Source organism: Mustela putorius, unplaced genomic scaffold (assembly GCF_011764305.1).
Source record: "Mustela putorius furo isolate JIRA1106 unplaced genomic scaffold, ASM1176430v1.1 tig00000827_pilon_pilon_pilon, whole genome shotgun sequence".
Lineage (NCBI taxonomy): Eukaryota > Metazoa > Chordata > Mammalia > Carnivora > Mustelidae > Mustela > Mustela putorius.
This window is the reverse complement of record NW_025421489.1, coordinates 7,592,451-7,610,900: the sequence shown is the minus strand read 5'-3', so window position 1 is coordinate 7,610,900 and position 18,450 is coordinate 7,592,451. Positions and strand designations below refer to the sequence as shown.

Sequence of the window (18,450 nt, the reverse complement as noted above, 5' to 3'; positions counted from 1 at the left end):
AATCATTCTCCAAGCATATGGCCCACCAATACACATCTGAAGGGTCTCGTGTCTCGGGTTTTATTAGACAGTAATAAATGACCTTTCCCAACAACAGCTGGTTCCCCTCAAGTCTGGAAACCTTGCTTCCAAAATTCCTTAGAGACGAACACTATCCCTAACGCCCTCCCAACTTGAAAGGATATAATGAGCCATTCCTCGTGACCACAGTGTAGCCCTCTCTACCCATGGGTTTTATCCCCGTGCTTTAATAAAACTACCTTTTTGCACCAAAGACATCTCAAGAATTCTTTCTTGGCTGCCTGGCTTCGAACCCTAATATCTTTCCTATATCATTAATGATAGATGAATTAAAAATAAGATGACCAGTGTCCCAGTTGGCCAAGGCCTAAGGGATTTGCCAGGACTGTCAAGTACTGAAACCAGTCTCAGGAAACTGGGAATGGCCAGTCACCCAAAAGACAGGTTTAAATGTTATGTATAAAAACCGAAGTTGAGCAACATGGGGGCTTAAGGGGGTAGGAGAAGAATAAATGAAACAAAATGGGATTGGGAGGGAGACAAACCATAAGTGACTCTTAATCTCACAAAACAGAGGGTTGCTGGGGGGAGGGGAGTAGGGAGAGGGTGGTGGGGTTATGGACATTGGGGAGGGTATGTGCTATGGTGAGTGCTGTGAAGTATGTAAACCTGGCGACTCACAGACCTGTACCCCTGGGGATAAAAATATATGTTTACAAAAAATAAAAAATTAAAAAAACCCCAAAGTTGATATATTTCAACATATATTTATATATCAGTAAAATCAGCTGTCTAATTATCTTCTTAATTTCTTAAATCCCCTTCATTTTCTATTTCTTTTACTATTCCAACCTCCTCTTTCTTCTCATTTCTTATTCTTAAGAATTACTTATCATCCAAACTTTTCTCATGCTTATCAGAGAACAGGGTTATATTGGGTAATGAGGAAAGAGACTATTTGATTTAAATACTAATTCCAAATGCTGTTGAAGTAGAATAATTGTCATATTCATTTCATGGCTAAACTCAAATTATTCAATACAGCCTTTATTTTCCAAAATAATTTTGAGAAGGAAAGCCCATGCAAGCCTATAAAATACAAACTTATTTATGCAGCCTAATAAAGCTTATGTATGGTGGAAATTATAATCTCATGATTATTACAGGAGTTCTTGGTAAAGCATTGCATATTTTTACATTTGAGAGAGCTGAGAAAAATTTCCCATTAAAAACAGGATCTTAAAGCATTTTATAAATTTGCTTTTTAAACCTGGTTTGCAGGCCAATTTAGCCATCTTGGCTAAAGCAGGTTTCCTTTATTGTCTGTTATTTGAATAGTATAATAATCAATTTTGTAATTTTAATACAGAGTAGAAAATCATCTGCCATGTGATGGATTTAGCACTTGCTTAACTATAGGGATTGAATTGGATTGAATTTTAACTTCAGTTCTTTTGAGTGGCAAGAGGAAAGATGGGAGAATGAGCAGGATTTCTACTGTAAAATTGAATTGTGAGCTCTAAGAATGACACATTTTCTTAATTGATCTGTCATAAATTCACTGTAGTTTGAAATTTCAGGCTTTTGTAAACTAAATGGGGTTCCAAAGAGGATCGGAGAAAATCACTTCGTAGATGGTTAAATGACACCTAGATGAGAGCACGTTAGAGGAACTGTATGGCTGGAAACATAACTCTGCCACTTGAAGCTTTGCACTCTATTGAAGTCAGATATATTGGTATAGGGGCTGCGTGGGGACCATAGGGTATCTTAAGCCATCAGGCATTCAAGTCCTCCTGTGAATGATTGATTGATTGATTTAACAAAGACTCACTTGGGGCACTCAGGGTGTTATCAAGTGGGATTCAGGGAATGTTCCTAGTACGTGTGAAGGAAAGAATTTTCTCCCAGCTTTATTGAGATATAACTGATATATGTGTAAGTTTAATGGATGTAATACGATGATTTGATGCATGTACATTGTGAAGTGATTTTCACAAAAAAGTTAGCTAACATATCCATCACATTGCAAAATTATAATTTTTATCATGCAGTAAAAACATTTAAGATCTACTGTCTTAGCAACTTGGAAGTATATAATACAGTATTATTAGCTATATTCACCATGCTGTTTATAGATACTGAGAATTTAGTCATTTGATAGCTGGAAGTTAGTGCCCTTTGACCAATATTTCCCTGTTTCCCCTACCATGCAGATCCTGGCAACTGAAAAATTACTCTGTTTCTATGTTTGGCTTTTATAGATTCCACATGTAAGTGAATCATAGAGTATTTGTCTTTCTGTGACTTATTTCACTTAGCATAGTACCCTCAAAGTTCCAGCATGCTGTCCTAAGTGATAAGATTTCTTTCCATTTTTGGCTGAATTATACTTTTGTATGTATATACCACATTTTCTTTCTCCATTCATCTGTTGATGGACACTTGGGTTATTTATGGCTTGGCTGTTGTAAATACTGTTTCAATAAATATGAGAGTGCAGATATCTCTTTGAGGTTGTGATCTCAGTTCAATACCCAGAAATGGGATTGCTAGGATCATACGGTAGTTCAGTTTTTAATGGTTTGAAGAACCACCATGCTGTTTTTCATAACGGCTGCACCAGTTTCCATTCCCACCAACAAGTGAGTAAGGTTTCCCTTTTATCCACATCCTTCCAAACACATTATCTCTCATCTTTTTGATAATAGCTCCTCTGAGAGGTGTGAAATGGTATCTCGTTGTACTTTTGATTTGCATTTCCCTGATGATCAGTGAGGTTGAGTATCTTTTCATGTACCTGTTGGCTATTTCTCTGTCTTCCTTGGAATGTCAATCTTTGGAAGGATATTCTCTATTTTATTTGTGTGACATTTTTTTCGCTATTGAGTAGTATGAGTTTCTTATCTATTTTGGATGTTAACCCCTTATCTGATAGATAGTTTGTAAGGGGGGCAGTAATGATAGGCATGTGGAAGGGAGACTATGTGTTCCTGGATTTGGGGTGTGTGTGTATGTGTGCAGACTGAGAACTCTGAGCACCATTAATGCATCTAATTTATTATGGATTTTCAGGTATCATAAACCACTAAAGAAGTTTCTAGTTTCTTTCTTTCTTTTTTTTTTTTTAAGATTTTATTTATTATTTATTTGAAGGAAAGAGAGACAGCATTAGTGGAGGGGGGAGGGGCGGAGGGAGAGGGGGAAGCAGGCTCTCCACTGAGCAGGGAGCCCAATGTGGGGTTCGATCCCAGGACCCTGAGATCATGACCTGAGCTGAAGGCAATTGCTCAACCCACTGAGCCACGCAGATGCCCCTAGTTTATTTCTTAACACTTCTCTTTTTTCTAACCTATGTCTCTCTGTCTTCTCTCAATAACAAAGCAAAACAAAACAAAACACAAGAGCAACAAATCAGAGCCAAGAGTGCTTTTGAGGGGATCGAGTCACAATGACTAGATACTGAAGGATGAACTTGCTGAAGTCCCTTCTGTCTATATGCTCACATAACTTTAATGACTGAAACAGGATTTTGTCTGTGTATAAACTTTGTCAGCATTTACACATCCTTTCTGACTCTGAAGCAGAGTGGATGGTTAAAGGACCCTAACCTATCTTTTTGCCAAGCTTTCTGCTGTCCCATCTCTGTCTCCAACTCAAGGTCAAGATCTTCATGGGTAGGGTACCCAGAGGGAGATCTGGGCATTGGGTAGAACTGGAACCAGCTGAGACTTGTGTGTTAAACCCTTTAAAACAACTTCCTTGTTTTTTTCCCATCTATCCGTTCCCAAGTGGCCCATTGCAGGGGCTGGTGATTAAATATGTGTAGCAGCTAACTATAAAACTGAAAACTCCCAAATATATCACCGCGGGGGCCGCGGGGCTGTAGCTGAGGCAGCGAGGTTATTCACTTGAGTGCTTTAAAATGAGTCAGTGGCTCCAGCGAAAGCAGATGCCTGTGCAGTATATTAAGTAGTTTGCCAAAATACTTTATTGCTGATATGAAAACAACGCCTCTACCTTAGAGGCTTTGTAAAACTTAGGAAACCATATGACTCTCCTGGGATCCTTTGGCTACACCAATCTTTAAGATTGCAGGCATGTGTTCGTTCTGTCCTGTCAGCAAGGGAGCAGGTGTTCACATGCTTTTGCTTAGCTGAGCCACAGAGACGCATTGTGCTTGTCACACTTCCCGCCGTCCTCTCGTAGCTTCGTCCTGCAAAAGCTTGAGTGACAGGCTTATTGGAGGGTATTTTGTAATCAGCGTCTCCAGACAATATCTGCTGCCTCATCGGTTTATAAGCCTCCGAGAATTACTCTGTTTTCTGCAGTTTTCCCTCCATGCTGCCTTCGGACAGTTTTAAAGCCTTTCATGCTTCCTTTAGAGATGTCCAAATAGGAGATGGCAGTTTCCGCTGGACTAGGGTGTAGCATGGGCTTCTGAGAAAGTCTCTGTCATGTGGGGGCTTTGTCACCTTTATGTGTACAGTGCTAGGTCCACACCTTAATGAAATGAAGCTCGTTCATTTCTGAGGGAATACTGCAACCTGACAAGGAATTGTGTTTATGCATCTAGTCAACAAAGACAGCAGCATTTACGAAAGTTTCTGAAGATATTTAAGGAGTAATAACATCTAGTATTTACTGAGCACTTACTACCCCATATAATGCACTGCATTTAGTCCTTCGTATATATGATTTTATGCGCCCTGCACAGCAGTCTTCTGAATCAGAACTATAATTCACAAGCTTCGGAGAGTGAAATAACCTATTAAACTCCATCCAGATTAGAACCCAGTATAGTTTGATTTCACATCTTAATCATTTACTCACTGAGCGGTGATCATTTCTTTATCATGTTAAAGCATTATAAGGATTAAAAAAATTTAAAAAGCATTATAAGGATTTATGAAATATAGATGGAAAAATTCAACTTCTAGATTTGTCCAAATATGTTGCAGGTGACTCATGAAACATTCTTTTGCCTGCTGTGTTGGATAAAACAACATTTTTACACATTATTCTGCTGATTAACTGCAATTGCATTTCTCAGAATTGTAGATTTAAGCAATTCATTTTGCTATTGTCCTAAAATATTTGCAGAAGCAAATAATAAACCAGGCCAAATATATAGCAGAAATTTAGTCTCAGATGCAAGTAAAACCTTCCCTCACTCTTCTTTTCTTTGTTCTTGAGGACACTTTCATATTGGTTTTATGGGTAGGAAGGAAGGAATACTGTATTACTAAGTATATCATTGACTGTGATTTTCATGTCAAATGTTTGGATTCTCAAAGTTAATGAGAAGTCAATGCCTGAATTTTAAAATGATATCAAAGCATTTTTTATATACTATTATCTGCTTGTCATTTCTTTGATATTCCATTTCAACATGCCAAAGAGTTCTTAGCCACCTTGTATTCAGAAACAATAGATTTTATTAACATGGACGAAAGAGAAGTACTCATAAAAATAAATACAAATCATTAAGTTAAAAAATCTACTCTCAAACTCTCCTAAATCATGATTGGAGTCATTTTCCCTTCTAAGTCAAGACTATTTACTGTGTGAACCCATGATGGCAAAAAATTACAGTCATCTTTTTGCATTTCACATGTTTGCTTGAGAAATAATATTGAATGCACACTACTGATTAAGAAAACTTTCAAATGATAAATCTAACTACTAGAGTTTCTGTTCATGCAGTTACTGGTGTCACCCAAGCAAGTTTATGGCCATTATTCAGCTACTGTCAAAGATTCATTGAATATTTAAATCTTGAAGGCTTGAATGCTGACTCCTTGCCTCCCTTAGAGGCCGTCTTCTCTTAAAATGTTTGGGGTGAAAGCAATTTGTCTATTATTTACTGTTGATCAGTGTAGCCCTTACCTGACTTCTGTGATGTCGTTAAACTTCTAACTTCATTATCTGGTTATTTTATTTGCTAGTTTGCTATTATTTGCTTTATTTTCCCTAATGCAGTTAAAACGAGGTGGATGTTTGGAAAAACTTATTTACCAAAGTTTTGGGGAAAACAATGAATGCTAGACCTCACTTTTCTTAGAAATACAACTACCATACACAAACATGGCTTCTGACCCTACACCTTACTTTTTAAAAAAATCATCTTGAGATTCCACTTTCTTGAGCTGGTTCAACCCATCCCTCTTTTCAGGATCCCAACCAAAATATCTGGAAAGTCTTTCTGTTTAAATATATTTAATTTGAGTACTGCATTATGTCTGATGGGTCTTAAGTTTTATAGCTACACAGACCAATGTGTGAATCTCCCTACATTTAGAGAAATAGTGTTCTCCCTAAGAGAAACATTTCCCCTTGCTAGTCCAGTGGGCTCAAATGGAAGCCAATTTTCACACTAACTTCCCTTCAGTTAGACCAAGTTAATGTATAATTTTATTAAATCCAACAAATATGCATATTGCAAACTTTGATGGAGACAATTGAAAGTGAAAAGGTCACTTAAAAGCCTTTTCATTAGATCAGGAATGAAGATACAGGGAGAGAAGTTGGAATAAAAAGAAGAGAAGGCTTCACAGGTCTTGAGGGTTTGGATGTAGGGCTAGAAGAGAATGTGATTCCTCAAGCCACTTTGGAGTTTTGAGCATTGAAAGTGATAGTCTTCTGGTGCCACTGTCAGAGAATGGGAGTCATGGGAGAAGAAAAAAATATTATGACTTAGAAGTGACTTTTGTCATCTGGTGAAAATGTCCAGGAGGCTGTGGAGATATGAGCTTTTATAGATTCCACATGTAAGTGAATCATAGAGTATTTGACTTAGAAGAGTATGACTAGAAGTGTAGTCTATGAGAAGTCTATCTTCTCTTAAAAGAGAAGTCTATCTTCATAGAGTATGACTTAGAAGTGACTTTTGTCATCTGGTGGAAATGTCCAGGAGGCTGTGGAGATATGGGCAGAAAGCTCAGAGAAGTGGATGATGTTTGTGATATAAATTTGTGTTTCATCAGCTTGGGTGACAGTTTAAACCCTGAAGATCAATGGGTTTGAGAAGAAAGTGTGGAGAAAGAAGGAACAAACTGGTGATTAGTTCATGCTTATCTCTCCTTCTCTCTTTAAATATGGCTGCCACTGGTGTGTCCTTAGCTCAGCAAAAACAGGTGAAAAGATTTTCAAGAAGGATACATCTTAATCTGTAGAGAACAGATTTTTTATCTATAAACACACTATTCATACAGTGGCTTACATACTTTATAATAACTCTGTGTTACAATAATAGGTAACACTTATTTAATCCTAACTGTATACCAAGTGCTGATAGACATGTAATAACTCATTTATCTGTGCATAAATCTTAACATATAGGGAATAACATTATTATTATTTTAAAGATTTTATTATTTATTTGAGAGAGAGCTCATTTGTGAGAGGACATGAACTGGGGGGAGGGGTGGAAGGAGAGGGAGAAGCAAACCCCCCACCGAGCAGAGAGCACCAGGAAAAGGACAGATGCGGGGCTCGATCCCAGGAGCCTGGCATCATGACCTGAGCCAAAGGCAGACGCTTAACCGACTGAGTCACCCAGGCACCCCAATAACTTATTTTAATCAGTGCCTTTTTATAGTGCCTTTTTACAAACTGAGGTACAGAGATGTTAAATAACTTCTAATGACCTGTTGCTATTAAGTGGTTTAGCGAGGGTCTGAACCCAAGTAGTCTGTTTCCAAACACGTACTTTAATCATTGAGCTCTACTCCCCTCTGATAAAATCAACCCTATGTAAATCTTTTTTTTCCCCTCTGAAATGGTTTTTATTGAAAAGCAAAGCACGGCACTTGGGTGGCTCAGTGAGTTAAAGCCTCTGCCTTCTGCTCAGGTCATGATCTCAGGGTCCTGGGATGGAGCCCCACATCAGGTTCTCTGCTCAGTAGGGAGCCTGCTTCCTCCTCTCTCTCTGCCTGACTCTCTGCCTACTTATGATCTCTGTTTGTCAAATGAATAAATAAAATTATTAAAACAAAGAAAGCAAAACAAATTTGCAACACAATTTTAAATGTTTGTAAATTGGGTCACAAAAGGGATGAAAATGTTTGCAGTGTGACTGTTATATTCATGCAGTTTAAGTGATTCATTGAATCTTACACCAGTACAAACATAAGGTTATTTCATGACTAAGAGTGGCCCAAATTTGGGCACCTGGGTGTCTCAGTCAGTTAAGCATCTGACTCTTGATCTCAGTTCAGGTCTTTATCTTAGGGTCCTGAGTTCAGACCCTGCGTAGGGCTCTTCCCTGATGTGGAGCCTACTTAAAAAAAAAAAAAAAAAAAAAAAAAAAGGGAATTAATAAATAAAAGAGATAAAAGAGTAGCCCAAATCTAATAACCAAAATTGTCTCAGTATCAGAAGTAATATTAAAATGTTAAATGGAAAAGATATCCACTAATTTTCTTACCAAATGGAATCTACAAACTAAATTTTTAGAAACTGTAAAAAGAATGACTAAAACTATAAACCAAACAGGTTTATAGAAAATTCTGGGGAAAGTAGTGAAATAAAATACTGAGAAAATAATCAATTAGTATGCATGTAAAATACTCCCATTTTAGTCATGATTTTGATACTAATACACTGTAAAGGGATTTTGCAGAAATTGATCAGCGAGGTGCTACAAATAAACCTTGAGACTCAATTCTCTGTAATTGTTATCTTCTAGATGTGGTTTACTTGAGGTTAGTCACATTTCTTCTACTTTCCTGTATGTATTCCCAGAAAGACCTAGTCTCTACCAGAGATCACACAATCTGTAGTAAAATCATTTAGAGATGGTTACTACTGTTTGCCATTTTGCCATCCTATTTCTATTTTTCCTCAAAATTTTCTATTTCAAATGTATAGCCAGCACTTCATCTTTTGTTGGTCTACGCAACAATCTTTTTTTTTTTTTTAGCATAAAATTATTCTTTAATGTTCAGAGTACTCATTTATAAAAAGTATTACTTGAGGCTATTACATTATTGACCAGTTAAATTCACTTTAATGCCACTCCTTACAAGTATATATTGCTTTAGGGCTTTATAATATAGAGAAGGTGCTAACTGTAGGAGTGTGTGGACATCTAAACTTGTTCTGGGTCTCATACCCTCTCCAAAGCTCACTGCCTGCTATATGGCTTAGAGTCATCTTTTTTTTTTTTTTTCAAAAAATTTATTTATTTTATTATTATTATTTTTTTACTTGATATGCCTTTTCCAGCATTGTCCTCCTTTACAAGTAGTCGTGTGGTTATTATGTTTTATGTGATGAGGACTCTCTTAGGGCTACATGTTGACATATTACTCAACAGGTTGTGGATATTTCACATTACATTTTCAGTAGTCTTTTAGATAGCATCTTGTTTGAAAGGAAATACATCAGTATGTCATGTTGTAGAGAGAATGTGGTATGGCATAAGGACCTGCTAGGGTCTGCTGTGTGGAGATCAGCTGTCAAGCTAAAAAAGCAATGCTAACATTCTGAAATAATAAAATGTTTATATTATAAATAAGGCTGAACAATGAACATGGCTTAATGCATCTATGAATTAAGCCTCAAACATCACTGGTATTCATTGGTGAGGTTGGGAATAATGCTCTCCACCAACACAGCAATTTTCTGTTGAGATAAGTAACTAGGAAATTAGAGAGTCATTTCTTCCTAAGTTTCTCAGATTTATTACACCAGAGTATTTCATCTTGGTGCAGACTTGGGCTGGATTTACATCACAATATCACATTCCTAATTTTTTAAAAAAAATATGTATTTATTTATTTGAGAGCGAGAGAGAGGGAGAGAGCAAGAGTGAGTGTGATGGGGGGGGCACGGGGACAGACAGAGAATGAGAGGGAGAATCCTCAAGCAGACTCCTCACTGAGCATGGAGCCTGATGTGGGCCTCAATCCCAGGACTCAGAGATCATGACCTGAAGGAAAATCAACTGGCTGAGCCACCCAGATAACCCTCACATTCACTCATTCTAGTAATAAGTCACTGCACAACCATTTCTAGTCACTGTCCCAAGTTTTGTTTAGATAACGGCAGAAAATGTGCAGAAGGATAGAGCACGAGGATGCCAAGGCAAGCCTGTGAGCAAAATTTAGAGAGCCAGAGGTGGAAATGTGGCACCATTGCAAAATGCCAAGAACCAGAGATCAGGATGGAGCTGGGTCCAAGGGCTGGTAAATACTGAATAGTGTGAACACATACAAACCAAGCAGAGACCATAAGACGGTAAAAAAACCAGATGAACATTGGTTCATTTCGCAAACATGTTATATAACTTATGGTAGACATTGGAGATAAAGAGATGACCAATTTTCTTGTCCTTGAAAATACACGTGTGGATTTCTTTCGACTTGGAAATGTCATGGTCACCAAAGTGTTTCTAGAACTGGCATGTTTTTTTTTTTTTGTTTGTAGGCTCTGTGCTATAATATTCCTTGCTTTATGCTTTTGTTTTGTTTTTCTTATGCAGGTTGTTTTTCAAGGTCAAATAATTTCAACTCCTGAACAGGATGAAGTCATAGCTATTGACGATATATCTTTCAGTTCAGGCTGCTTGCCTGCAAATGGTAAGAACTTTTTCTAATTTTGATCCTTATTGTGTATATAAATTCAGTGCATTTTAAACATTGTGTAATGACTTTCATTCTTTGAATGAAATGAAAGCATTGTGTATGCTCGTTCGTTTGTGCTTTCTTTCTGGCCTGATGTTTTAAAGTGGGCTATTTTCCATTATATAACAATGTCTAGGTTTATGCCAGAAGTTAAAATAAATTGTTTTTTTCACTGCGTCTGATGCTGTTAAGAGTTGAAGGGATAATTTGGTCTCAGATTTGAAACCTTGTAGCAATGTTTACACTGGCTAGTTAAATCTCACCAAGAGAACTCTTTGCCCCTTAGGAGATAAGTGAAATCTGGCTTCTCCAGGCTTGAAATTATCTTCTTGGTGAATTGATTTGACTCTTCCACTGAAAGACACAACTGGAGGAAGAGAGATATTAGTTATAATCTATTTTCTATTTAGACTGAAATAGCTAGATCAATAATCCACATGTATTAGATCTAAAAAATTACTCATATTGGTTCTCTGATTATATTAACTGAATTCTATTTACCATGCATATTGTTCTCAATAGAAAAGTTTAAAATTATGAATTGGTCAGGATAAATTAATTTTATAAATAAAAAATAAATAATAAATGTATTATTAAATAAATAAATAATAAATTTTATGAATAATAAATTATGAATTGGTCAGGATAAATTAATTTAGTCTAATGATCATGCAAGAATCATATATATGATTATAGATAGTTGATAGATTTTTTCCCTTTTAGATGTTATACTGTAGTATGAGATAGCATAATATAGGTACTTTGTAGAGAGGATTCTAAGTTCTAATTTGGTACAAAGATATGGTAGTTGTAGTAAATTATATTTTGAGAACAGAAGAGATGAGTTGATCTACCTAAAGGAGACCAAGGAATCTTGATAAAGGATGCCTGTATTATGCTTCAATTTCAAACAGCACTTCTGCTGGTAGAAGAGCTTTATAGGAATGCATCTCTTGCCACTTAGACAAGATGGTAGGGTTTTATAGGAGCTGCTGACAGCTCCTTCCAGACTAGAACACAAAAAGCTTTCTCTCATCTTTATATTATCAGTTATCAGTATATTTTAGCTAAGAAATCACTATATGGTAAATTGAATTACAGATAAATTGAAATGGAGAACTAAGGGAGCAGACTTAATAAGGTCCACCCATTCCTAGAAGTAAATAGTTGAAGTATAAACCTCAGTGCCTTTTCACCAACAGAAGGTAATATTTCTAGGATTTATCAGAAGGGAAGCAATAGATAGGAGAGAATACACTGTCGACCACACGCAGAGAAGACCCAACTACTGACTGCTCTGCCATTCAGTCTCCCCTCATGCTGTCTTCTCTGTTACCCTGGATGGTATTCCTGGGTCCAGAGCATGGCTTGTAATGGGGCAGCTGGTCCCTAACTGTGAGCACTTCAGCAGTATCTTCATGTATCACCTTTTCTTAGCAGTTTCTGCAGAAACTGAGATTTGCCAAATACATTGATCCCCAGCTAGTCATGTGTATTGCTCAGTCTAGCTAATCACCCGCCAAAGAAAATAAGGAATGAAATCAACTATTGGCCAGACTTTCCTAACTGTAGGGAAAATTAGGACCTGGCCTCTGCCTCTAAAACTTTGCATTACGACAAACAGGAATGTGCTGGGGTTGTGCTTGGGACTTTACATCGCCTGTATTAGGACTCTGCTGTCATTTCACAGATGACCTTTCTGTTCATCTTTGGATCTGGGAACCAAAGCCATTTCCTTAATTCCTCCTGATCCATCTACTGGGACAGAGGCCAGTGTAGATGGACCATGATAAATATTCAGAAGACAGATGCCAGATATTTAGTAAGCACTTAAAAAAGCTCTATAAGAGTGAAGTGAAAAAGCAATAGTCACAGGAGCGAGAGCACAAAAAGTTGGACATTCAGTGAAAGGTCGTGGTCAAATAGAAAAAATATTGGTGTCTATAATTTCTAAGACAGTAGTTCCAGATAATGTTACAGCCATATTGTTTTTGAGGTGGTGATGATAAAGTTTGCTGAAGATAAGGCTTGAATTGTAATGCAAAGGTATAGGCCTTTCACATGGATATTAAATTTATACAGCATTACAAGGTATGGGGCTAGAGAAGATTTTGAAATCCCAAACTGAAGTCGTCCGTGAATACGGATGCGTGGAAGACTCAGGGCAATAAGTTGGATTTCATGAGCCAAGATGTTTCTACACATGGAAGAATAAGTGAATCAACATCAGGGATTTAGAAGAATGGCGACTTTAATTTTAGGCCTTGTATTTATTGGGGCATTGGGAAAAGATATCATCCCTCTGGAGATTTGCAAAAGAAGTAGTCTCTTTTTGGAAAACGCCAGTATCCAGATAAGGTCACACAGTATGTTCTTCTAACTTGAGGGTGCAGGGAGTTTTGTTTTATTGTTTTTCAAATGGAATGAGGGTCAATGGCATATTTAAGCTTTTGGGAGGAAAACAAAGCAGCATGAGGTTTAATAATGGAGAAAAAGAATAAAGTGTAATGGAATAGGATTGACATTTGGTTGGAGTTGCATTTTGTAAATGGTAGGAGTGTGAGAGATGGTAGTATTATGTAACGTTAAATTTCCAAATTAGGGGCACATGGGTGGCTCAGTGGGTTAAAGCCCCTGCCTTCTGCTCAAGTCATGATCCCAAGGTCCTGGGATTGAGCCCCACAACGGGCTCTCTGCTCAGCAGGGAGCCTGCTTCCTCCTTTCTCTCTGCCTGCCTCTCTGCCTACTTGTGATTTCTGTCTGTCAAATAAATAAATAAAATCTTAAAAAAAAATTCCAAATGATTCTTTCTAGTCAAGTTCAGAGATTATAGTGATAGACTAATCCTAGTCAATCACTAGAATCAAAGAGAAGTGATTGATTCTGAGCTTTATTCCAGACTATTAGATGGGGATCACTGAGGTTGGTGCTTGCATTTTAAAAAAGGTTCTCGGGGCACATTTTGTGAAACTAGCTGATCTCAGGTTTAAGAACTGAACTAGGATTTGGGGCGCCTGGGTGGCTCAGTGGGTTAAGCAGTGGACTCTTGATTTTGGCTCAGTTCATGATCTCAGGGTTATGGAGGCTGCTCTCTTTCCCTCTGCCTCCCACCCCCCTGCAGCCCCTGTATGCATCCATTCACTCTTTCACTCTTAAAAAAAAAAAAGGAACCGAACTAGCATTTAGGAATCATGCATCCTGGTCTCATGCTGATTATTGCACTCGGCAGGGCGTGTCCTGGGACAGAGTTCCAGCTGATCAGGGAGTGGTTTCAGTCCCATGCAGTCCTGATGGTGATGGTCAGGGTGCATCTGAGACATGCAGGCAGAGCCGACTCAACCTTTTCCAGACATCACCATCAGAAATTTTATTCCAGTGGAGGGTAGGGTTAGGGATGTATCTGGATGCAAAAAAAGAGAAGAGTTTTCTAGTTGACTTAAGAAAACAAGAGGAGATGGACGTAGTTATGACGTAGATTCTTCAACTTTGAGACTGTTAAAGTCAAGGACTAAAGGATTTCCTTGGTATTTACTTCATGCCTGTCACCTTACATTCTTAAAATGACTGTTGAGGTTCTATACATCTCACATCCAGGCAGGAGGAAGGCAGAAATGAGAAAGGGCAATGTTTTTGGTCATGCCATTGACTAGATGATTGTCAGATGCTACCTCGGTTGCTAAGCAGACTAATAAATTTGAGTATTTGGATTCAGCCTCTATAATAGAGGCAGGCAAGGAAAACAGGTTTATGAGATGAGTGAGCAAACCAGAATACTTAGAAGTAAATTCTAGCTTTCTTTTAAATCTGTTCCCTTGCCTATATTCTCTTTTTAAATTATTGACATCTGGTCTCACTCAGTAGCCTAGGAGTTATTCTTACATCATTCTCCCCTTTTCGTATCCCTCTGTTAATTTTGTTAAAAAATAGCAGTGAGGGCCTGTTCTTACATTTTTTCAAATTGTCTCCTCTTATTTACCATTATTGTTTATCCAACTGTCATCCCCTTAAGATGTATTTTTTTCCTGTGGATTTTTAAAAATTCTGGTTTTGATCTATTCAACTCTACTACCCAGTACTATGTACTGTCCACCAGATTATACTTTCTAACATACAAATATGACCAATATCTAGCTTTTAAAATATATCAATAACTCTTATCATGTCCAAAATGGAATTCACATTTCTTATAAATTCTTATGATTTCAAGTTTCTAAGCTCACAGGGTCCTGCTCTTGCACACAAGCCCAACTTCCTCCTTCATAGTCCTTCAAGAATCCCCAGACTCTGACCAGAACAAATTGCTTGGTAGTTCAGCAACCCAGTGTCGTCATCTTATTCTTGGGTATTTTTGTAAACTTTGCTCCCTCTGCCCATTTCATGATTTTTTTATTTTTTAATTTTTTTGGCTGTCCTACTACTACTGACTGAGCAGACTAAGTGGAGGTCTCTTTTCTGGGAAGCCTTCTCTTACAGAAAATTTTCCCCAGACTCTCATCCCTCCACACACACACAGACACACACTGTATTGATTTATTTTTGTAGCTAAACACTAAGTTTCTTAAGGAAACAGTTACTAGTGTCTTATTCCTTTGTGGATCTCCAGCACAGAGCAAACACTTAATAAATACTTGTTGATTAAATGACTTAACACGGAACATGTGCAATTATTTAAGTATTAAGTATTTGGGAATTTGAGTAAATTCTTCTTTTCTCTGAGCTGCAAGTGTTCCATTTCATAGAACAGAGATTTAAATAAAATACCATGAGACTATTTTTTAGCAATATTTATATTTATGCTAAGAATATATATATATATATATATATATATTTTTTTTTGCTTTTGTTTTAACATCAGAAATTGAGGTGTGTCTTCAAGTTATCTAATGTGATTTTAGAATCTGAAATTTCTAGCTTCCAAAATCATGAGAAGACAAATTATGTTGAATAAGTCACCAGATTTGTGGTGCTTTGTTTTGGCGCTCTAGCAAACAATTAGGCTTTCCTGAGCTAATGCTGTAACATATGAATTCTTTCTCATCTGTAGCCACTAAAGTCTCTGCTTCAGAGAGGTGGTCTTCTCTACATTTTATGTAGAGACTGTAGTTTTCCCATCAGTATGGTAGCTAGAATACAGAGATGCATTTTTAAAATGCTTAAACTAAAGAACTCTGAATCCTATATCCATTGAAAATATCTTTCAGGAATTAAGATAAAATAAAGACATTCTCAGATGAAGAAAAACTATAGAATTCATCCCTAGAAGATCTACTCTAAATGAAATGCTAAGGCAGGTTTTCCAGCTAACACACAAACAAACAAACAAAAAAAGCCAGAGGAAAATTTTATCAGTAGGAATAAAGAAAGAAAAACAAAAATCATAAATAGCAGAGTAAATATAATGTAATTACCTCTAAAGATTTTTATGTACACAGGACTCTTACAAGCAGATTTTTGAACATCCTCTTGATGGGTTCAAAATATGCAGGTGTAACACATACTAAGTAAACCATAAAAGTTGGGAGTGTAGAAGTCCATACCTTTAAGACATCTACATTTTATTAGAAATGCTAACAAACTCTATGTGGAGTGTTAAACTGAGGGGTGTGTATTATTATCCCTAGGAGGAACACTAAACAGATATAAGTAAAGGAAATAGATACACTAAAATTGAGCATAAAAATATTAAAATACTGAGATAATCCACTAGAAGACAAAAACAGAAGGTAAAAGCAGAAATAATAGTAGCGTGGTGGTAAAGAGCACAAAGAATAATAAATGCCAAGGACACAAACTGAAAAATAATAAATTTGCTAATTTAGTTATAATGATAAAATAATTACATTAAGTATAAGTGGCATTTGTATTCCTTTTGAAAGTCAGAGGCAGTCAGATTGGTTGAAAGATAAGAGCTAACTATATTTTTGACTGCAAAAGCTCATTTAAAAATAATGATATAGATTAGTTAAAAGTGAAGGTATTCAAATATGGTTAATTAATCTGTGACAAAGTAGGGAAGAATATACGTTGGGGAAAAGACAGTCTCTTCAATAAATGGTGCTGGGAAACTGGACATCTACATGCAAAAAATGAAACTGGACCACTTATTACCATATACAAAAATTAACTCAAAAATGAAGTAAAGACTTAAATGTGAGACACCTGGGTGGCTCTGTTGGTTGGGAGGCTGCCTTTGGCTCAGGTCATGATCCCGGTGTCCTGGGATCGAGTCCCACATCAGGCTCCATGCTCAGCATGGAGCCTGCTTCTCCCTCTGCCTCTGTCTGCGACTCTGTCTGCCTGTGTTCGCTCTCTCTCTCTCTCTCTCCGACAAATAAAAAAAATAAAAAAATAAAAAATAAATGTGAGAAATAAAAGTTAAAACTCCTAGAAGTAAACATAGATAATAATGTCTTTGAGATTGGCCAGCTAAGGAAAACTATAACAAAATGACAAGGCAAACTACTTAATAGAAGAAGATATTTCTGAAAATATATCCAATAGATGTAATTATCAAAATATATAAAGAAATTATACAACTCAACAGTAAAAAATTCCGACAATCCAATTAAAAAATAAGCAGATGATCTGCATAGACATTTTTCCAAAGAAGACATTCAGATGGCCAACAGACACATGAAAAGATGCTCACTATCACTCATAATCAGGGAAATAAACATCAAAAACCACAATGAGAAATTGTTTATGCCTGCCAGAATGGCTAAAATGAAAAAGAAAAGAAATAATAAATATTGGTCAAGGTGTATAGAGGAAAAGAAACCCTCATGTACTATTGGTGGAAATGTACAGTGGTGAAGTCACTGTGAAAAAAATATGGGGATTTCTCAAAAAATTAAAAATTGAAATACTGTGTAATCCAATAATTCCACTATTGGGTATTTACCCAAAGAAAACAAAACACTAATTTGAGAAGATATATACACTCCTATGTTTATCACAGCATTATATACAATAGCCAAGCTATGGAAGCAACCTACGTGTCCATCAGTAGACAAATGAATAAAGAAGATGTGGTGTGTGTATTCACACACACACACACACACACACGAATATTATGCAGCCATAAAAAAAGATGAGATCTTGCCTTTTGTGACCACATGGATGGAAGTAGAAGGTATTATGGTAAGTGAAATAAGCCAGACAGAAAGCTAAATACCATATGATTTTAATTATATGTAGAATAAAAAAAAAACCCCAAATGAATAAATAAACCCAAAACAGAAACAATCCATAAACAGAACAAACTCATGGGTGCCGGAGGGGAGGGGGATGGAGGGATTGATAAAATGGATGAAGGGGAGTGACAGGTCCAGGCTTCCAGTTTTGGAATGAATAAGACATGAGGATAAAAGGTACAAGGTAGAGACTATAGTATATGGTAATGTAATGGTGTTGTATGGTTACAAATGGTAGCTACAGTTGTGGTGAGCACAGGATAATGTATAGGTTTGTTCAGTCACTAGGTTGTACACCTGAAACTCTGTAACATTATGTGTCAACTACACTTAAAAAAAGAAAAAACAACACAGAATTTTTAAAAAGTGAAGGGATTAAATGAGGTGGTATCGCTATATTAATGTCAAACAAGATGTGCTTCAGAACAAGGAAAATTAATAGGGATAAAGAAGGATATGATATGATGATAAAAGGGTAAACTCACTAAGAGGAACAGTCCTAAAGATATGTGTGCCTAAAAGCAGCATGAAAAAATGAAAGAAGAAATAGGCAAAACTACAATTATACAAGGAGACTTGAACACTCATCTCTCAGTAAATAATAGAAA

The 18,450-nt window shown here is 36.7% G+C and overlaps 1 protein-coding gene across 1 annotated transcript in view; it reads left to right on the top strand.

Annotated features, from left to right (window-relative positions):
* The window catches only part of MALRD1 (MAM and LDL receptor class A domain containing 1), a 753,919-nt gene that overhangs the window by 18,113 nt on the left and 717,356 nt on the right, over positions 1–18,450 (top strand). Inside the window, 1 exon segment of the mRNA XM_013058904.2 lies at positions 10,508–10,604. Coding sequence (XP_012914358.2) covers positions 10,508–10,604 — 97 coding nt within the window.